This window comes from Bombina bombina, chromosome 6 (genome assembly GCF_027579735.1).
Source record: "Bombina bombina isolate aBomBom1 chromosome 6, aBomBom1.pri, whole genome shotgun sequence".
In the NCBI taxonomy this organism is placed as follows: domain Eukaryota; kingdom Metazoa; phylum Chordata; class Amphibia; order Anura; family Bombinatoridae; genus Bombina; species Bombina bombina.
The window spans coordinates 865,083,826-865,100,686 of record NC_069504.1 but is presented as its reverse complement, the minus strand read 5'-3'; the positions used below and the strand labels follow the sequence as shown (position 1 = coordinate 865,100,686).

Genomic DNA, 16,861 nt, shown 5'->3' with positions numbered 1-16,861 from the left:
ACTTTTCTGCTTAAGGTATGACTAGCCATATTTCTAACAAGACCATGTAATGCTGGAAGGCTGTCATTTCCCCTCATGGGGACCGGTAAGCCATTTTCTTAGTCAAACAAACAGAATAAAGGGCTTAATATGGGCTAAAAAACTGGTAGACATTTTTATGGCCTAAATCGATTGCTTTATTTGGGCATTTTATTCATATTTATGCTGACAATTCGCATTTATAAACTTGGGGAACGTTTATTAAACGGCAGGCACTATGTTAGACACCTTTTCCAGTCAGGGGGCCTTCCTAGTTGTAGACTGAGCCTCATTTTCGCGCCATTACTGCGCAGTTGTTTTTTGAGAGCAGGGCATGCAGATGCATGTGTGAGGATCTGAAATTTGCTGGAAAAGCTTCTAGAAGGCGTCAATTGGTATCGTATTCCCCTCTGGGCTTGGTTGGGTCTCAGCAAAGGCTATAACTGGGACTGTATAGGGGTTAAATTTGTAAACGGCTCCGGTTCCGTTATTTTAAGGGTTAAAGCTCTGAAATTTGGTGTGCAATACTCTTAATGCTTTAAGACACTGTGGTGATATTTTGGTAATTTTTGAACAATTCCTTCATACTTTTTCACATATTCAGTAATAAAGTGTTTTCTGTTTAAAATTTAAAGAGACAGTAACGTTTTTTTGTGCTTTGTTGACAAGTTTAAGCCTGTTTGACATGTCTGTGCCTTCGGATAAGCTATGTTCTATATGTATGAAAGCCAATGTGTCTCCCCATTTAAATTTATGTGATAATTGTGCCATAGCATCCAAACAAAGTAAGGACAGTACTGCCACAGATAATGAAATTGCCCAAGATGATTCCTCAGATGAGGGGAGTAAACATGATACTACATCATCTCCTACTGTGTCTACACCAGTTTTGCCCACACAGGAGGCCCCTAGTACATCTAGTGCGCCAATGCTTATTACCATGCAACAATTAACGGCTGTAATGGATAACTCCATAGCAAATATTTTATCTAAAATGCCTACTTATCAGAGAAAGCGCGATTGCTCTGTTTTAAACACTGAAGAGCAGGAGGGCGCTGATGATAATTGTTCTGTCATACCCTCACACCAATCTGAAGGGGCCATGAGGGAGGTTTTGTCAGATGGGGAAATTTCAGATTCAGGAAAAATTTCTCAACAAGCTGAACCTGATGTTGTGACATTTAAATTTAAATTAGAACATCTCCGCGCACTGCTTAAGGAGGTGTTATCTACTCTGGATGATTGTGACAACTTGGTCATTCCAGAGAAATTATGCAAGATGGACAAGTTCCTAGAGGTTCCGGTGCACCCCGACGCTTTTCCTATACCCAAGCGGGTGGCGGACATAGTAAATAAGGAGTGGGAAAAGCCCGGCATACCTTTTGTTCCCCCCCCTATATTTAAGAAATTATTTCCTATGGTCGACCCCAGAAAGGACTTATGGCAGACAGTCCCTAAGGTCGAGGGGGCAGTTTCTACTCTAAACAAACGCACTACTATTCCTATCGAAGATAGTTGTGCTTTCAAAGATCCTATTGATAAAAAATTGGAGGGTTTGCTTAAAAAGATTTTTGTACAGCAAGGTTACCTTCTACAACCCATTTCGTGCATTGTTCCTGTCACTACAGCAGCGTGATTCTGGTTCGAGGAACTAGAAAACTCGCTTAGTAGAGAGACTCCATATGAGGAGGTTATGGACAGAGTTCACGCACTTAAGTTGGCTAACTCTTTTATTTTAGATGCCGCTTTGCAATTAGCTAGATTAGCGGCGAAAAATTCAGGGTTTGCTATCGTGGCGCGCAGAGCGCTTTGGCTAAAGTCTTGGTCAGCGGATGTGTCATCCAAGACAAAATTGCTTAACATCCCTTTCAAAGGTAAAACTCTATTTGGACCAGAATTGAAAGAGATTATTTCAGACATCACTGGGGGAAAGGGCCACGCCCTTCCACAAGATAGGCCTTTCAAGGCCAAAAATAAGTCTAATTTTCGTTCCTTTCGCAATTTCAGGAACGGACCGGCCTCTAATTCTGCATCCTCTAAGCAAGAGGGTAATACCTCACAACCCAAACCAGCCTGGAAACCGATGCAAGGCTGGAACAAGGGTAAGCAGGCCAAGAAGCCTGCCGCTGCTAACAAAACAGCATAATACTAGGGTAATAGAACCCAATAGGGGGCGCTGTAGTATGTGATATGTACTTAACAGCTGTACTTCAATAAACAATTACAATCCAATTGCTAGGTACATATACATAGAAATATATATACACACACCTATATATATATTTCTCCAACATAGGTGTGTCCGGTCCACGGCGTCATCCTTACTTGTGGGATATTCTCTTCCCCAACAGGAAATGGCAAAGAGCCCAGCAAAGCTGGTCACATGATCCCCCCTAGGCTCCGCCTTCCCCAGTCATTCTCTTTGCCGTTGTACAGGCAACATCTCCACGGAGATGGCTTAGAGTTTTTTGGTGTTTAAATGTAGTTTTATTGCTTCAATCAAGTGTTTGTTATTTTAAAATAGTGCTGGTATGTACTATTTACTCTGAAACAGAAAGGAGATGAAGATTTCTGTTTGTAAGAGGAAGATGATTTTAGCAACCGTTACTAAAATTGATGGCTGTTTCCACACAGGACTGTTGAGATGAAGTAACTTCAGTTGGGGGGAACAGTGTGCAGACTTTTACTGCTTGAAGTATGACACATTTCTAACAAGACTTGGTAATGCTGGAAGCTGTCATTTTCCCTATGGGATCCGGTAAGCCATTTTAATAACAATTTATAAAGGGCTTCACAAGGGCTTTAAAGACTGGTAGACATTTTTCTGGGCTAAAACGTTTGTTTTATAAGCTTGTTTAATGGTTTGTTACTCTGAGGAGTTGTTTTTATCTGGGAATTTTGATAATAAAAACGGCAGGCACTGTATTGGACACCTTTTTCACTGGGGGCCTTCTCTAGTCATAGGCAGAGCCTCAGTTTTGCGCCACTAATGCGCAGTTGTTTTTTGGGAATCAAAGCATGCAGATGCATGTGTGAGGAGCTCTGATACACTGAAAAAGCGTGCTGAAGGCGTCATTTGGTATCGTATTCCCCTCTGGGCTTGGTTGGGTCTCAGCAAAGCAGATACCAGGGACTGTATAGGGGTTAAATGTAAAAACGGCTCCGGTTCCGTTATTTTAAGAGTTTAAACTTTCAAATTTGGTGTGCAATATTTTCAAGGCTTTATGACACTGTGGTGAAATTTTGGTGAATTTTGGACAATTCCTTCATACTTTTTCGCATATTCAGTAATAAAGTGTGTTCAGTTTAAAATTTAAAGTGACAGTAACGGTTTTATTTTAAAACGTTTTTTGTACTTTGTTATCAAGTTTATGCCTGTTTAACATGTCTGTGCCATCAGATAGACTATGTTCTGTATGTCAGGAAGCCAAAGTTCCTTCTCATTTAAATAGATGTGATGCATGTGATAGTGAAAATGATGCCCAAGATGATTCCTCTAGTGAGGGGAGTAAGCATGGTACTGCATCATCCCCTTATGTGTCTACACCAGTCTTGCCCACACAAGAGGCCCCTAGTACATCTAGTGCGCCTATTCTTCTTACTATGCAACAATTAACGGCTGTAATGGATAATTCTATTAAAAACATTTTAGCCAAAATGCCCACTTATCAGCGAAAGCGCGACTGCTCTGTTTTAGATACTGAAGAGCATGAGGGCGCAGATGATAATGGTTCTGACATGCCCTTACACCAGTCTGAAGGGGCTAGGGAGGTTTTGTCTGAGGGAGAAATTTCAGATTCAGGAAAAATTTCTCAACAAGCTGAACCTGATGTTATTACGTTCAAATTTAAATTGGAACATCTCCGCGCTCTGCTTAAGGAGGTGTTATCTACTCTGGATGATTGTGACAATTTGGTCATTCCAGAGAAATTATGTAAGATGGACAAGTTCCTAGAGGTCCCGGTGCCCCCCGAAGCTTTTCCTATACCCAAGCGGGTGGCGGATATTGTAAACAAAGAATGGGAAAGGCCCGGCATACCTTTTGTCCCTCCCCCTATATTTAAGAAATTGTTTCCTATAGTCGACCCCAGAAAGGACTTATGGCAGACAGTCCCTAAGGTCGAGGGGGCGGTCTCTACTTTAAACAAACGCACTACTATTCCTATAGAAGATAGTTGTGCTTTCAAAGATCCTATGGATAAAAAGTTAGAAGGTTTGCTTAAAAAGATGTTTGTTCAGCAAGGTTACCTTCTACAGCCAATTTCATGCATTGTTCCTGTTACTACAGCAGCGTGTTTCTGGTTTGATGAACTAGAAAAGTCGCTAGATAAAGATACCTCTTATGAGGAGATTATGGACAGAATTCGTGCTCTTAAATTGGCTAACTCTTTTACTCTAGACGCTACCCTGCAATTAGCTAGATTAGCGGCGAAAAATTCAGGGTTTGCTATTGTGGCGCGCAGAGCGCTTTGGCTAAAGTCTTGGTCAGCGGATGCGTCATCCAAGAACAAATTGCTTAATATTCCTTTCAAGGGGAAAACGCTGTTTGGCCCTGATTTGAAAGAGATTATTTCAGATATCACTGGGGGAAAGGGCCATGCCCTTCCTCAGGATAGGTCTTTCAAGGCTAAAAATAAACCTAATTTTCGTCCCTTTCGTAGAAACGGACCAGCCTCAAGTTCTACACCCTCTAAGCAAGAGGGTAATTCGTCTCAAGCCAAGCCTGCCTGGAGACCAATGCAAGGCTGGAACAAAGGAAAGCAGGCCAAGAAGCCTGCTACTGCTACAAAGACAGCATGAGATGTTGGCCCCCGATCCGGGACCGGATCTGGTGGGGGGCAGACTTTCTCTCTTCGCTCAGGCATGGGCAAGAGATGTTCTGGATCCTTGGGCCCTAGAAATAGTCTCCCAAGGTTATCTTCTGGAATTCAAGGAGCTACCCCCAAGGGGAAGGTTCCACAGGTCTCAATTGTCTTCAGACCACATAAAAAAACAGGCATTCTTACATTGTGTAGAAGACCTGTTAAAAATGGGAGTGATTCATCCCGTTCCATTAAAGGAACAAGGGATGGGATTCTACTCCAATCTGTTCATAGTTCCCAAAAAAGAGGGAACATTCAGACCAATCTTGGATCTCAAGATCCTAAACAAATTTCTCAGGGTTCCATCGTTCAAAATGGAAACCATTCGAACAATTCTTCCTACCATCCAGGAAGGTCAATTCATGACCACGGTGGATTTAAAGGATGCGTATCTACATATTCCTATCCACAAGGAACATCATCAGTTCCTAAGGTTCGCCTTTCTGGACAAACATTACCAGTTTGTGGCACTTCCATTCGGATTAGCCACTGCCCCAAGAATTTTCACAAAGGTACTAGGGTCCCTTCTAGCGGTGCTAAGACCGAGGGGCATTGCAGTAGTACCTTACTTGGACGACATTCTGATTCAAGCGTCGTCCCTGTCACAAGCAAAGGCTCATACGGACATTGTCCTAGCCTTTCTCAGATCTCACGGGTGGAAAGTGAACGTAGAGAAAAGTTCTCTATCTCCGTCAACAAGAGTCCCCTTCCTGGGAACAATAATAGACTCCTTAGAAATAAGGATTTTTCTGACAGAAGCCAGAAAATCAAAACTTCTAAACTCTTGTCAAGTACTTCATTCTGTTCTTCTTCCTTCCATAGCGCAGTGCATGGAAGTAATAGGTTTGATGGTGGCGGCAATGGACATAGTTCCTTTTGCGCGAATTCATCTAAGACCATTACAACTGTGCATGCTCAGACAGTGGAAGGGGATTATACAGACTTGTCTCCAACGATACAAGTAGATCAGAGGACCAGAGATTCACTCCGTTAGTGGCTGACCCTGGACAACCTGTCACAAGGGATGAGCTTCCGCAGACCAGAGTGGGTCATTGTCACGACCGACGCCAGTCTGGTGGGCTGGGGCGCGGTCTGGGAACCCCTGAAAGCTCAGGGTCTTTGGTCTCGGGAAGAATCTCTGCTACCGATAAACATTCTGGAACTAAGAGCGATATTCAATGCTCTCAAGGCTTGGCCTCAGCTAGCAAAGGCCAAATTCATAAGGTTTCAATCAGACAACATGACGACGGTTGCGTATATCAACCATCAGGGGGGAACAAGGAGTTCCCTGGCGATGGAAGAAGTGACCAAAATAATTCAATGGGCGGAGACTCACTCCTGCCACTTGTCTGCAATCCACATCCCAGGAGTGGACAATTGGGAAGCGGATTTTCTGAGTCGTCAGACATTTCATCCGGGGGAGTGGGAACTCCATCCGGAAATCTTTGCCCACATAACTCAATTATGGGGCATCCCAGACATGGATCTGATGGCGTCTCGCCAGAACTTCAAGGTTCCTTCCTACGGGTCCAGATCCAGGGATCCCAAGGCGGCTCTAGTGGATGCACTAGTAGCACCTTGGACCTTCAACCTAGCTTATGTGTTCCCACCGTTTCCTCTCATTCCCAGGCTGGTAGCCAGGATCAAACAGGAGAGGGTATCGGTGATCTTGATAGCTCCTGCGTGGCCACGCAGGACTTGGTATGCAGACCTGTTGAATATGTCATCGGCTCCACCATGGAAGCTACCTCTGAGACAGGACCTTCTTGTTCAAGGTCCGTTCGAACATCCGAATCTGGCCTCACTCCAACTGACTGCTTGGAGATTGAACGCTTGATTTTATCAAAGCGAGGGTTCTCAGATTCTGTCATTGATACTCTGGTTCAGGCTAGAAAGCCTGTAACTAGAAAAATCTACCATAAAATATGGAAAAGATATATCTGTTGGTGTGAATCTAAAGGATTCCCATGGAACAAGATAAAAATTCCTAGGATTCTATCCTTTCTTCAAGAAGGTTTGGAGAAAGGATTATCTGCAAGTTCTTTGAAGGGACAGATTTCTGCTTTATCTGTTTTACTTCACAAAAAGCTGGCGGCTGTGCCAGACGTTCAAGCTTTTGTTCAGGCTCTGGTTAGAATCAAGCCTGTTTACAAAAATTTGACTCCTCCCTGGAGTCTAAATCTAGTTCTTTCAGTTCTTCAGGGGATTCCGTTTGAACCCCTACATTCCGTTGATATAAAGTTATTATCTTGGAAAGTTTTGTTTTTGGTTGCAATTTCTTCTGCAAGAAGAGTTTCAGAGTTATCTGCTCTGCAGTGTTCTCCTCCATATCTGGTGTTCCATGCAGATAAGGTGGTTTTGCGTACTAAACCTGGTTTCCTTCCGAAAGTTGTTTCTAACAAAAATATTAACCAGGAGATTGTCGTGCCTTCTTTGTGTCCTAATCCAGTTTCAAAGAAGGAACGTTTGTTGCACAGCTTGGATGTAGTTCGTGCTCTCAAATTTTACTTAGCAGCTACTAAGGATTTCAGACAAACATCTTCTTTGTTTGTTGTTTATTCTGGTAAAAGGAGAGGTCAAAAAGCAACTTCTACCTCTCTCTCTTTCTGGCTTAAAAGCATTATCCGATTGGCTTATGAGACTGCCGGACGGCAGCCTCCTGAAAGAATCACAGCTCACTCCACTAGGGCTGTGGCTTCCACTTGGGCCTTCAAGAACGAGGCTTCTGTTGATCAGATATGTAAGGCAGTGACTTGGTCTTCACTGCACACTTTTACCAAATTCTACAAATTTGATACTTTTGCTTCATCTGAGGCTATTTTTGGGAGAAAGGTTTTGCAAGCCGTGGTGCCTTCCATCTAGGCGACCTGATTTGTTCCCTCCCATCATCCGTGTCCTAAAGCTTTGGTATTGGTTCCCACAAGTAAGGATGACGCCGTGGACCGGACACACCTATGTTGGAGAAAACAGAATTTATGCTTACCTGATAAATTACTTTCTCCAACGGTGTGTCCGGTCCACGGCCCGCCCTGGTTTTTAATCAGGTCTGATGATTTATTTTCTCTAACTACAGTCACCACGGTATCATATGATTTCTCCTATGCATATTCCTCCTTTACGTCGGTCGAATGACTGGGGAAGGCGGAGCCTAGGGGGATCATGTGACCAGCTTTGCTGGGCTCTTTGCCATTTCCTGTTGGGGAAGAGAATATCCCACAAGTAAGGATGACGCCGTGGACCGGACACACCGTTGGAGAAAGTAATTTATCAGGTAAGCATAAATTCTGTTTTTTATAATTGCCTATAATAATCAGCAATTGATGTATTAAACCATTGATAAGGCAAATATATCAAAGTCCCAAACCGTGGATGAGTCACACCCAGATGGAAAACAGTCCAATATATTCCTGTTGTATGTGTTCTAAAAAGCTTGAGGCCGCACTCTATCTTCACCCTCCACAGGTCAGCAAATCTAGGATAAAAAACAAGGAAAGAGGCGCCGTATGTGTGAATCCGTAACCACCAGCATCAAAAAAAGGACAAGTGCAGGGTACTCACAATATAGGAAGGCACTCAAATGTGCCTGTAGAGGCAGGCTGGTATTCACAGCACACCAGCTGGCTGTACAAGGCACTCCAGGGGATCGTGTGGTAGAAATCAGATGGTCAGTCCAGCAGTATAAGGCTCAGGAGCTAAGTGCAGAGAAAACACAAAAGGGCGCACAAACTGTGTGAATCTGTAAGGACCCAATAGTCAGTTAACAACCAGTGCAGGGTACTCACATTCTGTAGAGACACTCAAATGTGCCAATAGGGGCAGGCTGGCTTTCACAGCAAACCAGCTGGCTGTGTCAGATATGCAGCAGGATAATCCCCAGCAGACAGGATACAGGATCAACAGGTAGCTCAGATAATGTAATAATCAAATAGAAATGAGGATATATGATAAAAGCATGAAGGAGTAGCCCCCGATCCGGGACCGGATCTAGTGGGGGGCAGACTCTCTCTCTTTGCTCAGGCTTGGGCAAGAGATGTTCAGGATCCCTGGGCGCTAGAAATAGTTTCTCAGGGTTATCTCCTGGAATTCAGGGAACTACCCCCAAGGGGAAGGTTCCACATGTCTCACTTATCCTCAAACCAAATAAAGAGACAGGCGTTCTTACATTGTGTAGAAGACCTGTTAAAGATGGGAGTGATACACCCAGTTCCAATAAAGGAACAAGGAATGGGATTTTATTCCAATCTGTTCGTAGTTCCCAAAAAAAGAGGGAACTTTCAGACCAATTTTGGATTTGAAGATCCTAAACAAATTTCTCAGGGTACCATCGTTCAAGATGGAAACCATTCGAACGATTCTACCCACTATCCAGGAAAGTCAATTTATGACTACCGTGGATCTAAAGGATGCGTACCTACATATTCCTATCCACAAAGAACATCATCAGTTCCTAAGGTTCGCTTTTCTGGACAAGCATTACCAGTTTGTGGCCCTCCCATTCGGGTTAGCCACTGCTCCAAGGATTTTCACAAAGGTACTAGGGTCCCTTCTAGCGGTTCTAAGACCGAGGGGCATTGCAGTAGTACCTTACTTGGACGACATTCTAATACAAGCGTCGTCCCTGTCAAAAGCAAAGGCTCATACAGACATCGTTCTGGCCTTTCTCAGATCACACGGATGGAAGGTGAACATAGAAAAAAAGTTCTCTGTCTCCGTCGACAAGAGTTCCCTTCTTGGGAACAATAATAGATTCCTTAGAAATGAGGATTTTTCTGACAGAGGTCAGAAAGTCAAAACTTCTAAGCACTTGTCAAGTTCTTCATTCTGTTCCTCGTCCTTCCATAGCACAGTGCATGGAAGTAGTAGGGTTGATGGTTGCAGCAATGGACATAGTTCCTTTTGCACGAATTCATCTAAGACCATTACAACTGTGCATGCTCAAACAGTGGAATGGGGACTATACAGACTTGTCTCCAATGATTCAAGTAGATCAGAAGACCAGAGATTCACTCCGTTGGTGGCTGACCCTGGACCATCTGTCCCAGGGAATGAGCTTCCGCAGACCAGAGTGGGTCATTGTCACGACCGACGCCAGTCTAGTGGGCTGGGGCGCGGTCTGGGAATCCCTGAAAGCTCAGGGTCTATGGTCTCGGGAAGAGTCTCTTCTCCCGATAAACATTCTGGAACTGAGAGCGATATTCAATGCTCTCAGGGCTTGGCCTCAACTAGCAAAGGCCAGATTCATAAGGTTCCAATCAGACAACATGACAACCGTTGCGTATATTAATCATCAGGGGGGAACAAGGAGTTCCCTGGCGATGAAAGAAGTGACCAAAATAATTCAATGGGTGGAGGATCACTCCTGCCACCTGTCTGCGATCCACATCCCAGGTGTGGAAAACTGGGAGGCGGATTTTCTGAGTCATCAGACATTCCATCCGGGGGAGTGGGAACTCCATCCGGAGATCTTTGCCCAAATAACTCAATTATGGGGCATTCCAGACATGGATCTGATGGCGTCTCGTCAGAACTTCAAGGTTCCTTGCTACGGGTCCAGATCCAGGGATCCCAAGGGGACTCTAGTAGATGCACTAGTAGCACCTTGGACCTTCAACCTAGCTTATGTATTTCCACCGTTTCCTCTCATTCGCAGGCTGGTAGCCAGGATCAATCAGGAGAGGGCCTTGGTGATCTTGATAGCTCCTGCGTGGCCACGCAGGACTTGGTATGCAGGCCTGGTGAATATGTCATCGGTTCCACCATGGAAGCTACCTTTGAGACAGGACGTTCTTGTTCAGGGTCCATTCGAACATCCAAATCTGGTTTCCCTCCAGCTGACGGCTTGGAGATTGAACGCTTGATTCTATCGAAGCGTGAGTTTTCAGATTCTGTGATAGATACTCTGGTTCAGGCCAGAAAACCGGTAACTAGAAAGATTTACCATAAAATATGGAAAAGATATATCTGTTGGTGTGAATCCAAAGGATTCCCATGGAATAAGATAAAAATTCCTAAGATTCTCTCCTTTCTACAAGAAGGTTTGGAGAAAGGATTATCTGCAAGTTCTCTAAAGGGACAGATCTCTGCTTTATCTGTCTTACTACACAAAAGACTGGCAGCTGTTCAAGCATTTGTTCAGGCTCTGGTTAGGATCAAGCCTGTTTACAGACCTTTGACTCCTCCCTGGAGTCTAAATCTAGTTCTTTCAGTTCTTCAAGGGGTTCCGTTTGAACCTTTACATTCCATAGATATTAAGTTACTATCTTGGAAAGTTTTGTTTTTAGTTGCAATTTCTTCTGCTAGAAGAGTTTCAGAGTTATCTGCTCTGCAGTGTTCTCCGCCCTATCTGGTGTTCCATGCAGATAAGGTGGTTTTGCGTACTAAGCCTGGTTTTCTTCCTAAGGTTGTTTCTAACAAAAATATTAACCAGGAGATAACTGTACCTTCTTTATGTCCGAATCCAGTTTCAAAGAAGGAACGTTTGTTACACAATTTGGACGTAGTCTGTGCTCTAAAATTCTATTTAGAGGCTACAAAAGATTTCAGACAAACATCTTCCTTGTTTGTTGTTTATTCTGGTAAAAGGAGAGGTCAAAAAGCGACTTCTACCTCTCTTTCCTTTTGGCTTAAAAGCATCATCCGATTGGCTTATGAGACTGCCGGACGGCAGCCTCCTGAAAGAATCACAGCTCACTCCACTAGGGCTGTGGCTTCCACATGGGCCTTCAAGAACGAGGCTTCTGTTGACCAGATATGTAAGGCAGCGACTTGGTCTTCACTGCACACTTTTGCCAAATTTTACAAATTTGATACTTTTGCTTCTTCGGAGGCTATTTTTGGGAGAAAGGTTTTGCAAGCTGTGGTGCCTTCCGTTTAGGTAACCTGATTTGCTCCCTCCCTTCATCCGTGTCCTAAAGCTTTGGTATTGGTTCCCACAAGTAAGGATGACGCCGTGGACCGGACACACCAATGTTGGAGAAAACAGAATTTATGCTTACCTGATAAATTACTTTCTCCAACGGTGTGTCCGGTCCACGGCCCGCCCTGGTTTTTTAATCAGGTCTGATGAATTATTTTCTCTAACTACAGTCACCACGGTACCATATGGTTTCTCCTATATATATTTCCTCCTGTCCGTCGGTCGAATGACTGGGGTGGGCGGAGCCTAGGAGGGACTATATGGCCAGCTTTGCTGGGACTCTTTGCCATTTCCTGTTGGGTAAGAGATATCCCACAAGTAAGGATGACGCCGTGGACCGGACACACCGTTGGAGAAAGTAATTTATCAGGTAAGCATAAATTCTGTTTTTTAATATGATTTTAAGTTTCATTATTAAAGGCACATGAAACCCAAATGTTTTCTTTTATGATTCAGATAGAGCATAATTTTTAAAGAACTTTGCAATGTACTTCTATTATCAATATTGCTTTGATCTGTTGGCATCCTTTGTTGAAGATGCAGCAGTGCACATCAGCTGAGCAAATAACAAAAGGCATTAATGTGCAGCTACCAATTAGTAGCAAGTACTGCTGCTTCTGAGCCTGTATAGGTTTACAAAGTATACAAAAAGAATGAAGCAAATGAAAAAAACTGTAATAAATTGTAAATCTTAAATTTAAAAGTAAGATTTTTCAAATTCATAAAGGCTATTATAAAATCTATGTGTGCCATTTTTTTTTTAAGATAAAAAGTAATACCGAAAAAAGTCATGATCTGAAGTTACCTCAGAAAGCTCAGCGTTACCAAAACTGAAGTATTAAAGGGGCATAATATTCATATGCTAAATCACTTGAAACTGATGCAGTATAACTGTTAAAAGCAGAGAGGAAAATATCACCTGAGCATCTCTATAAAAGGAAGATATTTACTTCACAATCTCCTCAGCTCAGCAGAGTAAGTCCTGTGTAAAAAGTTATACTTCAGCTGCTGCCGAGCTGCAGGTAAAAAAAATATATGAAGAAATGAACTGCAGCCAATCGGCATCAACAATGTTAAGGTCATGAACTCTTTTACTGTTATCTCATGAGATTTCATAGTAAACTTCCTTAAACTGAATAGGGAAATAACACAAGTGTGCACGATGCTCACTCCCTTGCCTGTCACGGGACAGACATACTGATTTGCTGCTTAAAGTCCTTTACAATGGGATGTGGCTGCTGAGAAACTTTTGAGGTAAAATATTTTTCTTTTTTACATAGAGATGTTGAGGTGATATTTTCTAGTCCGCTTTTTACAGCTATGCTGCATCACTTTCAAGTGTTTCAACATTTGGGTATCATGGCCCTTTAAGCTAGGGTGGTTTTAAATTGAAGTGGTAAGTTAATTTACAGAAGAGCTCAAGGATCAGTCTGATATGTATAACTCTGTACTAAAGGTTGTGAACTCTTTACTATTGTTTAAAGATAGGATAATATGCATTCTAGAAAATATTAGATGACTTCTTAGTTTCTTTTAGCACATAAAGTGTGTGTGTATACACACAAAACTGAGGATTTTGTTCTCTGTTTTGACTCCATATATTTTTTTAAAGTTTTTTTTTTTTTTTTTTTGCAGTGTCCTTGTCTTTTATGGTCTTTTTTTTTTTTTTGCCCACCCATTTTGCTTTTATAATTCTTGCATATCCTTTAACTGGTAAGTATAAGTAATACCAGGGAGGGCCAAGATAATTAGAAATTCTCCCCAAAATGCAAGCAATTTCTATTTCTTGGCCCATATTCCTGGGCGATACAAAAAAAAACTTTCATGATTTAAATAGGGCATGTAATTTTAAACAACTTTCCAATTTGCTTTTATCACCAATTTTGCTTTGTTCTCTTGGTATTCTTAGTTGAAAGCTAAACCTTGGAGTTTCTTATGCTAATTTCTTAGACCTTGAAGGCCGCCTCTAATCGGAAAGCATTTTAACAGTTTTTCACCACTAGAGGGCGTTACTTCATGTGTTTCATATAGATAACATTGAGCTTACGCATGTGATGCTCCTAGGAGTGAGCACTGATTGGCTAAAATTTAAGTCTGTTAAAAGAACTGAAATAAGGGGGCAGTTTGCAGAGGCTTAGATACAAGGTAATTACAGAGGTGAAAGTGTATTATTATAACTGTTTGTTGTACAAAACTGGGGAATGGGTAATAAAGAGATTATCTATCTCTTTAAACAACAACAATTCTGGTGTTGACTGTCTCTTTAAGATGCTCTCTCCCTTCTGCCTGGTCCACCTAGTTTGGCTCGACATTTCTATGGGGAAGGAGAGGTGGTGTTCCAAAGTAACCTTTTATGCAGGTTACTATGGGAGTGGGCAGTTTTGTCCACACCCTTTGTGGAGGGGATCTCACTGGTAAGTATTACCCAGGGATATTGGGCCAAGATATAGTATTTGCTTGCATTTAGGTGATCATTTCTAGTTGTGAGGTGAGAATAACCTTTTATTGGAACATTTAATTTGTATGGTTTAAGGTAGAAAACTGTACCCTGAATAATGTTCTATAAAGAAAGTTATTGTTTCTCCCCCCCCCCCCCCATACTCTGTTTAGGGTCTGGGATTTATATAATAAATTTAGGATAAGTAGGTATTGAAATCAATACAATGGTGGTTCACAGTATTAAAGCTCTTGTCCTTTCTGTTTTCTAGGATGAAGAGGAGGAGATAAAGCAAGAGATCAACATGCTGAAGAAATATTCTCATCATCGAAATATTGCAACATACTATGGAGCCTTTATCAAGAAAAGCCCTCCAGGCAATGATGATCAGCTATGGGTACGTAAAGTCTGCTGCTGAGAGCGTGACCAACACTACTGGTAGCATAAGCTATATGCAAGGAGGTTGCAGAATATTATCAGGGATCACACCTGGAGTGCTATTTATGGCTGGCCAAGCCAGTTAGATGGTAGGTAGCAACATCCTATACTTTATAAAGGAGCCACTATTGCATTGTAGTGACTTGATCATATGGTATCATCCTGGAATGACACTTTTTTCTTCATAAATGGAAAGAGTCCACAGCTGCATTCATTACTTTTGGGAATTCAGAACCTGGCCACCAGGAGGAGGCAAAGACACCCCAGTCAAAGGCTTAAATACCTCTTCCACTTCCTTCATCCCCCAGTCATTCTTTGCCTTTCGTCCCAGGAGGTTGGCAGAGAAGTGTCAGAAGTTTTCTATAGTCTCTTAAAGGGACACTGAACCCATTTTTTTTCTTTCATGATTCAGATAGAGCATGCAATTTTAAGCAACTTTCTAATTTACTCCTATTATCAATTGTTCTTCGTTCACTTGCTATCTTTATTTGAAAAAGAAGGCATCTAAGCTTTTTTTTGGTTAAGACTCTGGACAGCACTTTTTTATTGGTGGATGAAGTTATCCACCAATCAGCAAGAATAACCCAGGTTATTCACCAAAAATGGGCCATCATCTAAACTTACATTCTTGCATTTCAAATAAAGATACCAAGAGAAGGAAGAAAATTTGATAATAGGAGTAAATTAGAAAGTTGCTTAAAATTGCATGCTCTATCTGAATCATGAAAGAAAAAATTTGGGTTCAGTGTCCCTTTAAGGAGGGTAGTACTCTTTAGCAGCAGACTAGAGTTTTAAGTAGTCCTGTCAGCCTTTCAGTGAGAGTATGGGTGAAAGTTAGAATCCGGAGATGCAGGGAGAGTGTTTCTGCGAAACCATCCCAACTCATATTAACAGCTCCACAAACAATCAGCGTTGACGAGTTTCGCTGACTGCTTTTTTTCTCTCAAGTCCATGGCAGAAGCGATGCTACCATCTGTCACACGTGAAGGGCCGTGTTCCTGTTCCACGGCGTATATTCCTGTAAGATTGTTTCATTTTGCTTTCATCATAGATGTATTGTATTTACAACTGTTTATCCGAGAAGGGCTACAACCTTTCGGGGATAACTTTAACATACGGTCTCAGTGAGGCTTCTTTTTTTATCTCGGAATCGAGGGGGTTATTGAACAGGGGGGTTTATAATCATGGTTGTTATGTTATTCTGTCTGCTACTGTGTAGTGTTGCTTCGGCTCATGGCTATTTTGGAACATAATGGCCTATATCTAGTGACGCGGCCTTTACGGTGTAGCATGCTTTTGCATGGACTGCACGGTTTCCTTGTGACCGGGCGTGGCCACATTTTGCCTCTCCATTTCTGCATTCCTGACCATGTGCCGACGGAGAAATCCTGGTCCGCTGGTGTTTGGTTCCCTGGAGGTGGTGAGTGCCCCAGCCATTGGGGGTGTAAGGTGCCGTTTTAGATTTTTCTTATTGGTCCGTTTTTTATTAAATATCCCAGTTATGGAGGATTCTAATTTTTTTTTGGAGACAGATGTCTCTGATTCAGACTCTACTTCTTGCGAAGAATATTAATTGGCTCGTGTGATACATGCCAATCAGTTATGTTCCGAATTCTGTTTTAGAGTGCTCTGTTCCTCGGGATCGGGGAATCGGGTGCCCACTGAGCCATCTGCCTCTGGGGATTTTATTTCCCACGAGGCGAGTTCCCTACCACCAACTCTTACTACGCATGCAGGTAACCCAAACGCTACTTATCCTTCTATGGAGTGTGGCCTGTTCCCACCGAAGGTTACAACACGATTCCGCATTGCCATATCTTTGGCGCTGGCGCATTGGCACCTCCCGGGAGTGTGCTTACGATATTGTCAGTGTTCCATTAACCGGGGCTCTTCAGGCGTGAGATCGCCTGGTCCAGTTCAGCTCTCCGGGGGAATGACTGCCCCTGAGGCCTCAGGGGGTCAACCTTCGGGGCCGGTGTTTTCTTTTGTCCCGACGGAGGTATGTTGCACCTTTTGTTATAGACTGGCGCACCTTCGTGTTCTACTGAGGCATGTTTTGGCGTTGCTGGAGGATCCCACTCTAAATTGGTCTGGGGATTCTCAGTCTTTATCTTCGACTGGCTTGCTTGCATAGACATAAGGGGATTAAGTAATCTTTTTCTAGTCTTTGTTATCTGTGAATCCTTTTCC

The 16,861-nt window shown here is 42.7% G+C and overlaps 1 protein-coding gene across 4 annotated transcripts in view; it reads left to right on the top strand.

Moving 5' to 3' along the window:
• MINK1 (misshapen like kinase 1) overlaps positions 1-16,861 on the top strand; it is a 675,211-nt gene that overhangs the window by 152,062 nt on the left and 506,288 nt on the right. For all 4 annotated transcript variants that reach the window (XM_053718325.1, XM_053718327.1, XM_053718326.1 and 1 more), the window contains exon 4: positions 14,505-14,630. In XM_053718325.1, the coding sequence (XP_053574300.1) occupies positions 14,505-14,630 (126 nt within the window). The remainder of the gene's footprint in view (positions 1-14,504; positions 14,631-16,861) is intronic.